This window comes from Leptonychotes weddellii, chromosome 6 (genome assembly GCF_054177405.1).
Source record: "Leptonychotes weddellii isolate Sample4059 chromosome 6, ASM5417740v2, whole genome shotgun sequence".
Classification (NCBI taxonomy): domain Eukaryota; kingdom Metazoa; phylum Chordata; class Mammalia; order Carnivora; family Phocidae; genus Leptonychotes; species Leptonychotes weddellii.
This window is the reverse complement of record NC_138374.1, coordinates 109635809-109653327: the sequence shown is the minus strand read 5'-3', so window position 1 is coordinate 109653327 and position 17519 is coordinate 109635809. Positions and strand designations below refer to the sequence as shown.

General features: G+C 33.0%; 2 protein-coding genes across 6 annotated transcripts in view; both read left to right on the top strand.

The window, feature by feature from the left end:
- The window catches only part of LOC145722335 (DENN domain-containing protein 1B-like), a 390017-nt gene that overhangs the window by 302443 nt on the left and 70055 nt on the right, over nucleotides 1-17519 (top strand). The gene's annotated exons all lie outside the window — the stretch shown is intronic.
- LOC102748450 (DENN domain-containing protein 1B) overlaps nucleotides 1-17519 on the top strand; it is a 209341-nt gene that overhangs the window by 162277 nt on the left and 29545 nt on the right. For all 5 annotated transcript variants that reach the window (XM_081824947.1, XM_081824946.1, XM_081824943.1 and 2 more), the window contains one exon: nucleotides 10296-10421. In XM_081824947.1, the coding sequence (XP_081681073.1) occupies nucleotides 10296-10421 (126 nt within the window). The remainder of the gene's footprint in view (nucleotides 1-10295; nucleotides 10422-17519) is intronic.

Genomic DNA, 17519 nt, shown 5'->3' with positions numbered 1-17519 from the left:
TGAAAAAGTGAATTTAAAAATTTCAAACTCAAATAATATAGTAATACTGGCTTTGATTGTTCTTATCACAAGTGATAGGAAAAATGTGATTTTAAAGTTAAAATCAGATTATTTATGCCCATAAGTAACCTAAAATACTTGCTGACCTTGAAGCAAATTAAATTGAACTACTTTATCTTACTGTAGTAAAATTTATGCTATGTATGAACAAATCCAAACCCAGACCAGTAAAGAATTATGTTATCTTTTTAGCTCATTATAACTAGATTGCCTCATTATAAAAATTTTGCAGGAGCTGCTAAAAATGATTAGAGTTATTAATTTAGAAATTCATCAAAGAATTCTTCATTGGATGGAAAAATAATTATGAAATAAAGTCCCAACTTTTACAAATATTGTCTTTATGTGCAATGCATTTCCTACTGTTAATGCCCTAAGGAGAAAGTATTGTTTATTAAAAAAGAAAAAAGAAGAAGAGGAAGAAAAAAGAGAAATAAATCAGCTTTTTTGTGTCATAAAAATTTTTATAGTCACTTTCAGTGGTGGCTGATTTTATTTCTTTAAGAAAACAATCCTTAATAGTAATTTTTTTGATGGGTGATTCTTTTTTAATTGAGATGTACTACTTTCCCAGTAGAATTAGTTTCATATTAAGACATTTATTTTAAAATATGAAGAAGTTAAATAGTACTCAGAAAATGTAAAAGCCTAAATATATAAAATGACAGGAGGGACCATCTCCTTTATTTGTAACAGTTAACTGTACATAACTGAAATTTAAAAAAAAGCATAAAAAGGCACACTGTTAGGTGGTGTAGATATAACTATACGTATGCTTGAAATTAAAGGCCACAGACTTAAAGAGAAGTTTGAACAATGAATAAGTGGATACAGCCCTGGGGTGGAACTAGGACCATTTGCTGAAAGTATGAGAGGTTTTAAACTTATGGTCATTTTCTAAAAATATTTTAGGTGATTGTTTGTTTAAACCCTCTCTAATAAATTTAGCTTTTTCATCAGTTTTCCAAAAGCTATCTCTTACAGTTCTGTAGGAGATATGATAAAGTTATCACATCATACTTTCTCTAATTATAAATGTTTTAAATGAGATGTGTTAAAATTACAAATGATCTTACTGATTTTTTTTTTGTGATTTGCATTAATGAAATATACTTGAATCCTGAAAAATATTACTACTGGTATTGTTTGATTATTTAGTAAATTAACTGATGTTTAAAAGGGGGCCTTTTAAAATCATTTACCAAAACATTTAAATTATACTTACAGGCTAGATGACTTTCTGTGCATGTGCACTCTATTATTGTGTCAGCTTGACCAGTGGTCTTGGCTGTTCAAAGGTCAGTGGTCACAGTTGTCCTGAATTACTAGTTCTTTTTTCCTGTGGACCCTCTGCTGTGTTGCATGCTGTAATCTTCTTAATGGCTTCGTTCCAATATTCACACATAATATTTTAGATTTATTGACTGTTAGAAATACTACCATGCCAGTAGCAGTTCCGCTACTCTTAAGGTATTTAAAATTGGAAAAATAAATCAGGGCAAAGCTTTCAGGAATCCTTTGTTTTCCTTAAGGGAAGGGAAAAAACTCTCTTCCTGTCTTCTGACAAGAACACTTGTTTTTCGATTTCATCATTTCACTATAGATTTGGATCATTAAAAGAAAAAAAAAACAAATTTTATTGAGAGTGATTTTAATGATATTGATTATTACATGGAATATCTTTTAAAAGCAGTAGATCCATTAAAATGTACTTTTGTAGTTTTCTGTCTGAATGCATTGTGATTTTTTTTTTTAGTGGCTATGTCAAATATAGATACCTTCAAACACGTAGGTTGAGTGTTTTTATATAAAAAATAAATTTTAGGGCTATGTAACAATATCAGTTGAATTTAGTGTTACTGTGGTATGTTTTTAAGTGTGGGGAAATTGAGACAGTTGAATTAAATACAACATTTGAAATTTCAAGTGAGTTCATTTTAACCTAAGAAAATTTACTGTTGAGATCTCCTCATTCCAAATATATATACAGATTTAGTTTCAATTACATAATAATTTAAAATGTTCTATTTCTAAGGTACTACTGCTCATTTTAATTTTTATCATCATTAATATTTTTAAAAGGAATTTGGAGAATTGTTAACTATTTCAAAAATAAATAGGATAACTCACTTGTTAGAAAATTAAGCTAATTAGAATTATAATGAGGTTTAGGAAATCCCTTCATGAGAAAATTAAGTTAGAACAATTATAAACTAATTCTTATAGATGAAAGCAGGTTAGAATTGACATCTGAAAAAGTTACGTGCATTAAAATATCCATTACCAGGAAAGTGAATTTTGGTCTGTGGTGCTTAATTGTCTTTAAATAATTTTAACTCATTAGATTGTAAAAAATAATATACTCAATATACTTATCCCTATTTTAGATAAGAAGATGAAGACACAGAAAATATACTGTACATGGTATTTTTAGAGCTTTAGTTCATATAGTTTGATCTGTCATACTTATGCCCCAAACACTAGACCATGGTCCCTCTCATATAAACATGATATACAGTGTAATGAGTAACTGTTTTAGAATTTAATATAGAAGCTTACTCTATATTCTGATCTTGCTGAAGAAAATAGCAGTATGATCTATTTGATTTAAATTAGGATTGTTAACACTTCTAAAAACTTATTTTCATCGTATATATCACACTATTGGAAAATGATTTTTTTATTTTCTGTTATGAGGGTATGTAGAACATATAGTACACTTAAGTATTATTGTACAATTCACTATAGACCCTGGTATGTTATAGGATAGCTACATTTAGTAGAAAGCATATTTAATTACTAAAATATTGAAAATACTTTATCATAAAATAGGGTCATCTAAAATACTGTGCGTCTTTTAGTGACACTTCCGAGTATCACATGAAGGAAAGGTTAATGGTTTTATTGTGCAATGAAAAGAAAAGACACAAATTGCTCTGAATCACCAAAAATCATTAAATTAAAAGCCCAAAGACCTGGAGAAAAGCCCCCAAACTCCGACTTTAAGTAAAATTTTAAGATACCTACATTCAAGTGAGTTAATTAATTTTGGAATAAGTTTGGAAAATAGTTGGTTATTTCAGAGACTTTTCTTAAATCAGTTTTTTAAAAAAAATGAAAGTTGTAAACAAATTTAACTCTTGCAACTGTGTGAATAGTTAATAGATATGTTTAATTCCTTGTATATTTCCTCTAACCTAACATGAAGGTTTAATATGTTAAATTGTGATAATATACGTTATAAAGAAAAAAAAAAAAGGTCCAGAGAATATTGTATTAGTTCCAGGTTTGCCACAGCTCTGCTATAATCCTTGTCGTGTTTAGCAGTAAATAAATTCCCCAGCATTTCTGGAGTGGCCAGGGTAGAAAGATAACCCGAATTCATTCAAGTTCTAGAGTAAAGAGTTTTTTTTGTTGTTGTTGTTTTTTTTTTTTTTTGGTTTAATAGAGTAGACTTCAGGAGACAAATACTGCTTTCAGTTTTCTCCTGGAGAAATGCAGTCATGCTCTCTCCTCAATCTCCAGCTGTTAGAATTCAGGCACCTACATGCACATTGCCCCTGCCACATCGCCTTAGCGCAGGGCTTTGTAAATAGTAGGCATTCAGTAAATGGTGGTTGAAGGGAAACGTAACTTGCATTTCTTTTATCTTTTGTAATAGAAGTTGCTTTTGAAGTCCCTGTTTAGAGTTACTTCTTAGGATATTTTACAAGGATATTTTCATCTGACTTTTATAGTAATGAAAAGAAGAAACCTGGATGCATGTTTAACGTAGACTTTTTTGGTTGTGAGTTTAACTTCTCTCCTCTCTCTAGAAAGGGAGACCATGTTGTGATGGCAGTCATGGTGTTTCTGCACACGACTTTGGGTGTCTGTGGAAACTCACTATTCTTTTAAGTATTTTCAGAGATGTGATTGTTTGTAACAGGTTTTTTGTTGTTAGTAAGTAAACTATAGATTTTGCTATTTTTTGTACTTTTTTCTTGGTGTGTATTTTTTTTTTATCTAAACTTTAAATACAAAAGCAAAAGAAAACAAAAAACAAAACTCAAAACCAATGGCTTCCAAACTTTTAGAAGGTCTTTGTTATTTTCTCCCAACTGAATAAGAGAATCTCTCCCTCCCACTGCAGTGATCAGGCTTTAGTAGTTCTCTTATGTCTCTGTACTTTTGCCATTTTAAAGTTGATTGATAGTTTGTTACTCTTAGTGATTTTAAGTGCTCATGAAGTTCCTTGGCTTTCTCATGGGTTTTCATTTCCAACTAAATTACCTAGCCTTTCTTTGAATGCATCTTAATAGCATTCTTCTCTCTCTTCTTACTGCTAATACACACATATGTACGTACATACATATATACATATATACTTAAATGTAAAGACCTTGATTTTGGTTTTAAGGATAATTTCCCATTTGTTTCTAGTCCTTTAAGTTCTTGGCTTTTCCACATTCAAGAGATTTTTTTGTATGTATGATATTGTGTGCACTGTCACAATAGTGGTTCCCAAATCTTGCTGATATCATAATGATTTTGTGAAGTTTTAAATGAATTATGTTCCTAGATCCCATCATAGATATTCTGATCCTGTGCACTAGAGAAATTAATGTAGAAGTGTGACAGGTTGCTTATTTATTTATTTATTCATTCATTCAGTCAGTCAGTCATTCCTTCCTTCAAATATTTATCAAGCACCCACTATAATGCCTGTATTATGCTAGGAGCTGAGTGAACAGGAAGATATAATACACTGCTCTCATGGAACTCACATTCCATTCATCTGAACCCAACCACATGGCTGCACCAAGTCATGAGGGATGTTGGAAAATAGTTGGGTCAGTGTAGGTAGGTTGAGCAAGCACCAATCAAAACTTAGAATTTCTATTACTAAAGAAAGGGGGAGTGGATGTTGGTGTCATCTCTGCCATAAGTGGGAGGAGGAGGAATAGAATGTATAAAGGTCCTACTGTGAGGAAGAGGTTGGCAAATTCAAGAAATGGAAAGAAGTCTTGTATAGCTGTAGTGAGATGAACAAAAGAGAGAGTTATGCAAAATGAGGTTGTAGAGATAGGAGATGCGATCATAAAAGATCTGTAGCTCTTGTTAGGGACATTTGGACTTTATTGGAAATTCATTGGAGATTTTTAGCAGAGGAATAGTGTGATCTACTTTGACTTCTGAACATATCATCTTGGGGTCTGGGTCCTGAAGATAACTGGGTGTAAGGAATGAAGCAGGAAGATCAATTGAGACCATTTGCAGTAGTCTAGGTAGAGATGCTAGTTGCTTGAACTTGATAGTGGCAGGTACGTAGGGAGAAGTGGACAGATTTGAATCTCCATCAGAGGTCTAACTGACAGTGCATGATGATGTATTGCATGTGGGAGATGAGAAAGGCTGAAGTGTTGAGGAGGACCTGCAAGATTCCTTTTTGAGTAACTGGATGAATGGAAGTGACATTGATATTAGAGATGCTTGCCTGGCATTGGACTTGAGGTGGTGATAAGAGCAGTTTGGTTGTCTTTATTTTATAATGGCCTCTGAAAGGAAAATAGTTAGAACTGACCCTATATTAATTAGGTTTTGATAGGTTATTAAAGCATACAAAGAGACAAGGTAATGATACCCTCCACAAGTGTATCCTGTGCTTTTCATTTGATATGGTTACTGTTTTAATCCTTAATTAGAAGCTCACTAGAAAATTATATTAAGAGGGTAGGGTTAATTTTATTTCTAAAAAAACCCTGAACATTAGAAGGATTAAAGAAATGTAGGGATTTAGTATCTGATTCATGTGATGACCATAACATGTTTCAAGGGAGAATAAAACATTTTATCTTTGTAACTTTTTTCTAAAGCAGATAATTATTTGAAGCTCTAACTTTCATAAATGTATGTGGATTCTCAAGTACAGTGTAGTTACACAAAAGGAGGTATTTAAAAACATCAGAGGGGTGTTTTAGGGTTGTGTAGGTTATCTAAATATTATTTCCGGACATTTATTTTTACCTTCTGCTTTTTACCCTGGTGTTGATCTTTGTGATCCTAAAAAGCAAAAATAAAATTTCTGGGTATAGGGTTAATTTATGTTTCCTGAAAAGACACATCTAAAAGTCAAGAGAAAAATCTGCCGCTTCTCTGAAAAACTAAGCTGCTTTAATATGCTCTCCCTTCCTAACTCCCGGTTGGCATAATTACTTCATTACTCAGACTGTGTGCACGTGGCTTGCACTCTTAATTTATACCTGTTTGTTATGTTTACTCATGTAATTCCCTACTTTTATTCATAGTCACTTCAGTGTTAAGAGGGTAAAAGTGGAGAATTGGTGGTAATATTATTCATGTTGCAGTGAATTCCCACTGTGCTAAACCCAGGTTATAATTCCTCCCTTGGATGGCTGCTTGGAAGCCTGAATTCTCACTGTATGAAAGGAATTTAAACATTTGATAAGAGCCGTGAAATGATGTTTATTTCTGAAGTTCTTTTCATTGTTTAGCTTTTTTTTTTTTTTTTGGTCTAATATGCCTAATTAGACTTAAAAAGATAATTTATTTACAGACTAAAGAGTGTCATAATAAAATCAGATGTCAGTTTTGAAGTAGTCTTTAGCCATTGGAGATTGAGGCTTGCTTACTTTCGTAAGAATAAAAAGAGAAAACAGTCAATACTTTTTCAGTGTTGCATAATGGGATTGTGTGATAATAGGCAGGTGACTAAAGTTCCAAATACTCTTCTGAGTTCAGGGTTACATGTGAATATGAACTTTATGATTTTGGGGAAAATGTACATTTATTTCATAACTAAATTTAGAAGTTTGGAAGTTAAAGCAGGAAATGCTATTTCCCAGACCTAGTATTGAAAAAGTACAGAAGAGACATCACCATTTTTATAGATAAAAACTGCTAAAAGCTAATTAGCACTGCAGAGGGCATTGGTAACTGGTGATAATTTACTCAGTGATCTAAAGGACAGGGAAACAGCAAGGTTGATAACAGTCACTTTATATTAAAGTCATATCTTTCTGTCTAAAACTGATTTTAAAAAACTATATTTCATTTTTAGAAGCTATTTTTGAGCATTCATTTGTGCATCCAAGAAACACTTAACTCACCTGCCCTCTTGGTCTCTGAAAAATAGGAACAACTTCAGGTCTACTTACTGACAGTCAAAGCCCACCTAGAGTAGGTCAAGGAAAACCTCTTCAAGCAGTTTTTAAAGGTTGAAGTAATGTAGAAATAGGCAAAGGAACAATGTAACCATATTTCTTACCAGGCAATGTTTTAGTCTCACATGTCACATTAGATAGTATGCTTATGTAAAATAGTACTGTTCAATGGAAATGTGAGCCACATACGCAAATTTTAAATTTTCTGGTAGCCACATTGAAAGTAAAAAAATAGGTGAAATTAATTTTAATATATTTTATTTAACCAAATATTCAAAATATTATTTCATTATGAAATCAATATAAAAATTATTAATGAGATATTTTACCTTTTGGGGGGTATTAAGTCTTCAAAATCCAGTGTATTTTGACACTTAGAGCAAATCCCCATTTGGACTAGTCACATTTCAAGTGGCTACTGTACTGGACAACACAGTTGTAGAACAAGTGTTTTCTTTTTCTTTCCTATTTTCTACAGAGCTCCTGAGGGAGCTCAAGTACTACATTGAATTTTGGAGGTGAATGCCCCATATTTACAGTTTGGTTAGGAAGGGCTTGTGGCAATATGATTAATATCCTGGCTAGCTTAAGCAGTACTGAATTCAGCACCTAAGGACTTGGGGTAAAGAAGGCTAAGGAATGGTTTGACTCGCCTCCATTCTCTGTGAGCATGTATTATGATTGTCCTGAGAATACTCGGTTTGTGGAGAACTGAATTGTCAATTTCATGTTTTGTAGAAAAATACACTTTGAGGAATTTTCTTTTGCAAGATGTAAGTAAGGCATGACATTTTAAAATATGTTTTTTGTTTTCTTTCAAAAATAAATTGAAAATAACCCAACCATTTACTTTTTATAATACATGGAAAGACGTATTCCTTCCATCATAAGCTTTTTTTGAGGGGGGCAGTTATTAAATACATGTATTGATATTCATTCCCATTGGTTTTCATTAAAGGCATTTGAAGCTTAAAAAATAACATTACTTACAAACTTGAAAATGAAAGACATTAAGTCATAAGATTTGGTTTTGCATCATTTAGCTATATTTTTTGAGTATGTGGGTTACCTAGAAGTGTGCATTTATTGAGTTTAGATTTTAATAATAAAAACTTCCTCTTAAATGAATCCTGATTTTATCAGTGCACTTTGTGGGCTAAATGAATTAGGCTCCAGACTTTTATCCGAATCTGTGGAGCTTGGATATAAATTGAAAAGATCACAGCTATGGGGAGAAGACCTGTACTGCAAAGGCCTTTCTGCATAGATGATGAACGTCATAACTCAATAATTTTTTCAAAACTGTGGTTATAATTGGACCCAATGGGGGTCTCTTTCTTTGATCAGATCACAGTAACTGTGACTTTACACTGGAAAATGTCACTACTGTGAAGGTTTATCACCTGTAGAGCTGGTCTTTCCTCTGATGCTGTGTTCATTTCTCATTAGCATTATTCAAAGTTTAGTTGTTAATTAGGTTGACACTTCAATTACAGTCATCATCTACAGGAGTAGTCAGGGCTACTTGCATAAAGAAATTTTTAAAAATACCCCTCCTTGTGTCTATATGTAAAGAAGAAATGACATTATTTTATTTTATTATCTGGTAGTTTCATAAGGGTCAGAATATGCTCTGTTAAGGGAACAGTCCAACCACAATTTCTCCATCAGTTTTGTTTTCTTGAAAAAACAATTTTTATGTGACTTCATGTTCCCTGTAAAGCATCACTGAGGAATGTATATGAGCACCAATATTTTTTAAGTGTAGAGAGTGTAGTTTTCTATAATGTGTGAAAGGAATTGGTCAGGTGAATTAGATAAAAGGAACATATCACATCATTTCGCCTTAAAAAAAATAGTATACATCAGGAGTATGATTATACCTACAGAATACTCCTCTAAGTAAGGGCCATTTATAAATAATACGCATTCTCTAAAATACACAGAACCTGAACTTGAAGGACAGATGTGTATGAAAAATGATAACAAATTTAGGCCTTGAAAAATTATGCAGACTCCTGAGTAATAAATTTTTCTTTGATTTAAAAACATTATTTTATTTTATTTTATTTTATTTTTTTTAAAGATTTTATTTTATTTATTTGAGAGAGAGAGAATGACAGACAGAGAGCATGAAAGGGAGGAAGGTCAGAGGGAGAAGCAGACTCCCTGCCGAGCAGGGAGCCCGATGCGGGACTCGATCCCGGGACTCCAGGATCATGACCTGAGCCGAAGGCAGTCGCTTAACCAACTGAGCCACCCAGGCGTCCCCCAAAAAACATTATTTTAATCTGATTACTGGTTCATAAGGCAATGACATTGAACTCAAACCCAGCACATTGTAGTGGAAAAAACTGGACAGAACTGGGTTGAAATCTGTCTTCCCATGTATTAGCTGTGTAGGGAGGACAAACTGATTCACATCTTTGAGCCCCTGTTTCTTCATTCATAAATGGTAATATGAATGTCTTTCTCAGAAGGCTATGAAAACTAAATGAGACAGTGTATAACATGTGCTTAACATGATATCTCTACTCATGGTAGGTTCTCAATCACTTTAACTTCTCCCCCTCTCTTTTTGTCTAATAATGGTGAAAACTATTCAACAAATGACTAGAAAATTATATGCAAATGAGGCATCCAAAAATAAAATTAAATGGTAAGTGATCCTGGAGGACCTGTAACAAATAACCTGACACGGAAGAAATGAACGATACCCAACCGGCTTCATCTCAAAACAAGTAGACACACATGTTGTAATTGCTAAAAATCTGCAGAAAAGTGGCTCACAAGCAGTTTACCATAAAATAATTAAAGCTTATTTATGTCAAGAGGCCTTGGGAAAAAAAGAGAGCATAAACCAATTTGCATTAGCACGTTACTATCGACTCCTGCTTTCGTTTCAATTAACAGACCAGCAGGTGCTCTCTGCAGTTAAAAAGATAAGCTATCAGGTAGGAGGATGAGTTTTTGGCTGACCTGCAGACACTGTGGTTTGCCTGCTGATTGGGTTCGTACCTCGCTGTACCAATTTCTGAGGTGTTAATTTAACTGTTCCTCTCTGTCATGCAGGTCTCGGCCCTGAAAAATAAACTGAAGAAGCAGTCTACAGCTACGGGTGATGGAGTAGCTAGGGCCTTTCTTAGGGCACAGGCTGCTTTGTTTGGATCCTACAGAGATGCACTGAGATACAAACCTGTAAGCGTTTTATTTCATCCCTATTTTAATTTGCTTTTTTATGGTTCTTTAGAATGGGTCAGAAAAAAGAAACATTTAATATCACACATGAAAAAAGTATCATAAAGGTCTTTTAAAATCCAAAATAATGTGCTTTAAGGCATTGTATTCCTTGACTTTTCGGTTTTCGTTGTTTTAGTAACCTTTAGTTACTATTTCCCACATTCTTTGGCACATCATTTATGTATTGTTCTAAATTGGCTTACCTCTTAACTAATTAATGAATTGTGTGTTAATGCATTTTAATGTAACTACCTGATCTTAAGATCATTGAGAAATTAACTAGAGAGTTGGGTTTTATAGATTAATGCATATAGAAGTGACGGTACAAAGTGAAAATTTAAAAATAGTGGAGCTTGGAAATTTTGCAATATTTGGAAATTTATCATCTTCCTATTCCATAACATTTTTTTGAGTGGGTTTATCTATTTAGCATATGCTAGCTCATTTTGGCATTTCTTTTTTGTTTTAATACCCTAAAAATGATTATTATGTGGAATTGTAGCCAGCCGAGTTTTTAGATAGTCCAAGAAGATATAAATCAAAACATGTTTCTCTCTCTGAATTATTGGTTAAATACGTTAGTCTGATTTTAATGAAAATAATTACACTGCCCTTCCATGACCAGATGAATAAGTTGTAATGGATAAAACATTGAGTTAGTAATAGCAAGACATGCTATCTAATAGGAATTCCACTGTTATTAAGCTGTCTAACCTTGACCCATTTCCTCGGTCTCTCTAGACTTTGATCTTCTCATTTGGAAAATGAGAGTTCTTATACTTGGTACCTGTCTACTTTTCAGAATTGGTGTGTGAACCCTGTCATAAACGATGAAACACTAAACACTTGTGAATGGGGGATATCCTTCCTAAACTGACTTCTCAATTAGTAGTTCGCACCCAATGGCTCTTACATCTCTGAGGAGTTACTAGGAGTCCTTAAATGGATAGGCAGATAAACTGCTGTCTCCGGAGAAGTACATATGTCTAATTTGCCTGCTCATCTTTTTGAAATATGTGTCTATTTTTTAAAGCATTGTAGAAGTCATAATACTGCATATAGTATACATATGGGGGAATCACATGGGGGAGTCTTTAAAAATTATTGAGAGTTACATGGTCTCATTTATTAAAAGACTGGAAACCAATCATCTATACTAATAATATTGTAAAATCATTTCTGGTTATCAGATTTTTTTAAAACAGGTTGATTTCAAGTTTACAGTACAAGAGGGAAATTTAGAAGTATCAGCTTAAATTTTGCCACATTTAAATAATTTTTAATCTTTGCAGGCTACATTTTTCTTTTCCTTTTTAAATTTGTGAAGAACTTCAGATTTGAGGAAAGCAAATTGAAGAGAAAATTTTCTTAAATCATTTAAATTATCAGTTGAGCAGATAGGGATCTGAGATTTCACTGACTCTGACTTTTTTTTATCTTCAAAGCCAGATTCCCAATTTCTGCGGGAAAATATATCATTTCATCAGAAAATATCTTTCCTGATTATCGATCACATCTTATTATAAACTTGTTTGTTAACTTATCTACCTTTTTCCTTTTTATGTTTGGTATTTTCTTTCTTTTTTCTGCTAATTCTTTCGGGAAGTTGAGGGACAGTATTCTTATTCTGTATGTTTTTACATTTCTTTTGACTCAATCTTGAATGAAAGCTTAATTTTTAAAGTATACTAAATATATTTAGACACTTTTTTATTTTCAATGAGCCATTTTTTTTTTAAGATTTTATTTATTTATTTGAGAGAGAGAGAATGAGAGAGAGCACATGAGAGGGGGGAGGGTCAGAGGGAGAAGCAGACTCCCTGCCGAGCAGGGAGCCCGATGCAGGACTTGATCCAGGGACTCCAGGATCATGACCTGAGCCGAAGGCAGTTGCTTAACCAACTGAGCCACCCAGGCGCCCCAACACTTTTTTATTTTCAAAATAGTTTTTAAGGAAAATGATTTCTTTGTTGTGTATAAAATATTTTTGTTGTCGTTTAGGCATTATCTTTGCAAATTACTCTATATTTTAATTTACTCAAAATACATTTACTTTTTGTTTTGTGAACTCTTTTAGACATTTATATAATAGGCATATGTCTTTAATATATTTTCTAATTGATACAAAAAAAGAGCCATGTTTAGAAGTTATAATTATTTCATGTTTTTTTCTCTTTTGATAAAAATTTCTCAGTAGTATCCTCTAGCTATTAGAGTACAACTGGAAAAAAAAATTACTAAATAACTTTAAAGGAATACGACTTCTTTAACTGGGTATTACTTTTCAAAATTTCATGATTGTTTATATATATATAAAAGCAAACTATTCTTATTATTATGTTATTTCTCTTACACTGCCAAAATTAAACCTGTAGATAAGGCCTGTGACTGCCCTTCAAGGCCCTCACAATGGGCAGGCAGTCTGTCTTTACTTTTTTCCTAAACTTTGACCCCAATTCAGAGAATTCTGCCTGAGGCTTCAAATGTCCCAAGCTTCTCAGGCTTCCAAACATTCCAAATTATTACAAATAATGTTCTTTCTTCCTGGTAGTGCTTTTATCTTTCTTGCCTTTCGTGGCCATCGCCATCTAGTTCCTTCCTGATTCTTGAAGCTGTAGTTTATACTGACCCTTTTTTTCTATGAATTGATTATACTTACTTTCTTTAACACATTTCTTCTCCCTTTTTTGTATGTTATTTATTATGGTTCTTTTATTATTTTTACTGAAATTCATAATTTATTAGTTGCTATTAAAACAATTATTGACCTTTAAGTACTCACTGGGTACCAGGCACTAATAGCCCCTTTAGATAGGCTATTTACCCTTTTCTTTTTAAGGATGAGGAAAATGATATTCACAGAGTACAAATAACCTCACTAAGGTTCTCCAGCTAGTAAATAGTGGGGCCTGCATTTGTGTTTATTCTCCTGCAGTCCCACTCTTGTTCCAGTGTGGCATGTTTCTGCTCTCTGTGGTCACCATTACTGTATCATACTCTCCTTGAGATAAATGTCCTGAACTTACATTTCTTCCAAATGAAGATGCCTGGAAGGCATTCAGTACACACTTAGGAAAGACTGAACGAATGATGCAGTCTTAGGACTTTTCTCAGAAGGAGCACATGGTCTTAGGCATCCCATGGTGTGTATATGAATTGGGGAAATAATTTGTTATTCATGCTACATATTTCCATTTATGGTTTTGTCGACCTGGGGTGACTGCCCGGGCTCATACTGCACCTTCCGACTCCCTCAGTTTTCTGTAGTGTTGCTGGAGAGCCAGCCGGGTGTGGCCTGTGAGGGAAAGCCCTCAGGATGATTTGAATGTCCATTTTCAAATGCAAATACTAAATACCTATGCTAAATGCTGCCAAAGAGGAACTTCTATTCTAAATTAAGCTTAGAATGTCTGAGCGACAACTCTAAATATGTTGTTAGTCTTCTCAGAGTTCCTCATTTACACCTTCTAAATGACACACTAGCATTATTGACAAGTAAATTGTGCCTGCTCTTAATTACAGAGAGAAATATACAATTCCTTAAAGTTGTTGGAAAGTGATTTAAATAAAACAATGGATATTTTGATATTTTGGGGGATTTTAGCCAGCAGCAAGTTAGCTACTTTTTAAGAATTCAAAAATGTGAGATCAAAGTAATGTGCTAACTGGATTGAAGGAAAGTGGTAAGAACAGAGTCTAGAACCAGGCTGCCTGGATTCAGATCCTCCTCCTGTGACTGACTAGTTGTATGAGTTTGGGCAAATTAATGTCTTAGTGCTTTAGTTTCCTCATGTGTTCTTTAAAAAAGGTAATAATTCTTCTTGGGTTATTTAGAGGATAAATGAGTTCATAAATGTAAGTTACTTAGAACAGTGTCTGGCATATAATCAATGCTTTATATATTAACTATTATTAAAATGACATTTTAGAAGTACCAAGTTTGGGGGAGGAAAATCCCTTTAACAAACTAAAAGTACCCTCCTCTGATTCCTCAAAAGAAAAACACTGTTATAAACATGAGAATAACTTTTAAGTGATTGTATTAAATAACTAATAAAGGGTCATTAGTTGTACCTCTGTGTATCATTTGTGTCACAAGCTATTAAAAATAAAAAGTCAATTTTTGACCAACGGCTAATGCTAAAGAAATATTTGCCTGAGTTAAAATACTGCTTAATACTTTCAAAGGCATATCCTTGATTCTCTAAGAGCAGAGAAGTAACACTCAGATCTAGTCCTTTGAATACTTGGGTGCTGTCATTTGTTTCAATCACAAGCTTTTCTGGGCAGCTGGGAGGCTTGCTAATGGATAAAAAGTAAATTCTTTTTAAAATAAAGTTTGGTTAGTAATCTAGGCCTCTGGCAATTTGGAAGAGTTGTCCTTTTGGATTATATTCCTTTAAACATTATCGGTAAATAATGTTATATTTTGTGATTAAACTCAGACAATTTAAGCACAGGATTGGCATCCGTAATTTAAGTGGCCATTTACTAAATCTTTGCCTTAGAGTTTCCATTTAACAGATTTGTAACTGTCAACTTGTTAGCGATTTAAAAATCCAAGTTGAAAAAGTACATTTGCTCACCCCTCTTGGTTTTATGGTTACTAAAACATTTTAGGCATCCATTCATCTCATTACCCAAGCTTGAGTATGGACCTTTTGACTTTAGAGATGGTTGTAGCCAAGGAAATATTTGTTGTGTATTTGGCTTCTGATAGAATATGGTTGCTTTTATGGCACTTTCTTTCTGCTCTTTTTTTTTTTTTTTTAATAGAGAAGGAATCTTGCTTAACTGCTGTAGCAAAAATGTAAAAATTCGGCACCATTACTATGGGATAGGTAGAGCTAGGGACTCTAATAGTAAGGGTTTCATTTTTATATTACTGGTAATATGTTTCATGAGAATAGAGAGTGTTTTTCTTTAAATTGTGGGAAAGAAAATGTATATTTTTCATAGTATGTATAAAATTAATACATTGCTCTATTAATCTTTTTAAGTGTTCGAATTTAACTAGAGTGCTAGAAACAGCTGTATCTAATTTAGAAAAATCAATTTCTTTCCCCATCTTAGCTTGTTGAATCATAGGTAGATGGAACATTGATAGCTATTTTTATTCAAGACAGATCTAATAACTTTAGGACAAACTCATATAATATGTACAGAGAGAAGATTTTGCTGTAAATAATGATTAAAGTTTATGATTTAAATATAAGCCTTTTTTTCCTCAATAATTTTTAGCAGTAGAAAAAGTGTTGTTTTCATAGTTAATAAACCCTGAGTGTAGACTTATGGTACCTTACACTGGGTACTTGGAAGAAGAATGCTATATAATCTGAAAAATATTTTAATATTATTTTCTGTGAGAACCTGAATATATTTGACTATTCCCTTAAGAGAACTGATAACAGAGTATTTAAGAGATTTAAAAATTTAAATATACTGTCATTATGCAGACATTTTTGCTTGTTTATATTTGTTATATAACAGTGACATTACTATTAGGCCCCCCTGTATTAGGGAACTGAATAAGTATTATGTTGATGCTTTGTTTATTATATTTCACATTTTTATGTAGTATCATTCTTCATGACACCTTAATTTTTTTCAATATGAATCCTTACTAAGTCTTATATATCCTTAAAGCATAAAGATCTAGTCTATCTTTAAGTATTTTCTTGTTCTTACAAATTCCTCCTCCAGAAGACAATATAGAACTTGAAAGATACCCATCCTTAAAAACACACTAAACAAAAATACTATCTTAATTCGATGATAATCACTTTGAAACTGAACAGAACAGTAGGGTAGGAAAAACAGCTCCATCTCCTCCATATCTTTTTATTGTCTTAATTATCCTGTAAAAATAATTCAAATATTAACTAGTGGATAACTGAGTATTTATTGAACACTCAGAATACAAAGTACTATGTTGAATATTATAATAAAAAATGCAGAGATATATAAGGATATAGTCCTAGACCTCAGAAATGCACAGATAAAATCTGTAAAAATAACTTTTAATACAACTTAGAAAATAAATGCTAAAAGAAAGATACAAAAGGCTCTAGGTTTTCAGAGGAAGGAGAATTTACTTCTTTATGTTGAAGTTGGAATCTAAGACTTTGCGAGGTAAATTATGTGTTCTGTAAGGGCCAGATTTATGCCACTGGTGGGCAGTTCTAAGTCATTCTTCTGCCACAACTACTTGATGAGTCTTATTTAAATACCATGAGGTACTAATGACACGTAGTTTTCTAGTGCACAGCTCTAATGGTACCTTTTTCCTTCCCACTTATTAGTCATTGAGACAAGGGACTTAGTGTGACATTTGTTATTCTGTGGATAATCTTGAACTTGAATCTGCTCTGATTTGTATGTTTTAACAGGTAAATCAAGTATGAACTTTGGTATCTTTACTATTATTAATAGCAAACTACCTAGCAAGCCTCATCATAGAATGCCCAATAGGTTGTTGATTCATTCTTAGTATGTATTTGTTGATTGATGTAATACTTTAATGGCAGGTAATGTTGGCAGTTCCTTTCTGGAAAGTCTGGTTCTCTTCTCTGTAATAAGAACTTCATTCCTACCCTAGTAGAAATTGTATTTTTTCTTACATCCTTTCATGCTCCTTTGTGTGACATTCTATCGAAACGATTTTAGCTTTAGTTCCTTTCTGTTGCCTTATCACTCTTCCATGGAGCAAAAGATTTAGTAGCTTTACCATCATGTTCGATTTTTTTAAACTTATTTTATTTGAATTCAATTTTTTTATTATGTTAATCACCATATATTACATCATTAGTTTTTGATGTACTGTTCCATGATTCATTGTTTGCATATAACACCCAGTACTCCATGCAGAACGTGCCCTCTTTAATACCCATCACCAGGCTAACCCATCCTCCCACCCCCCTCCCCTCTAGAACCCTCAGTTTGTTTTTCAGAGTCCATCGTCTCTCATGGTTCGTCTCCCACTCCGATTTCCCCCCCTTCATTCTTCCCCTCCTGCTATCTTCTTCTTCTTTTTTTTTTTTTTAACATATAATGTAT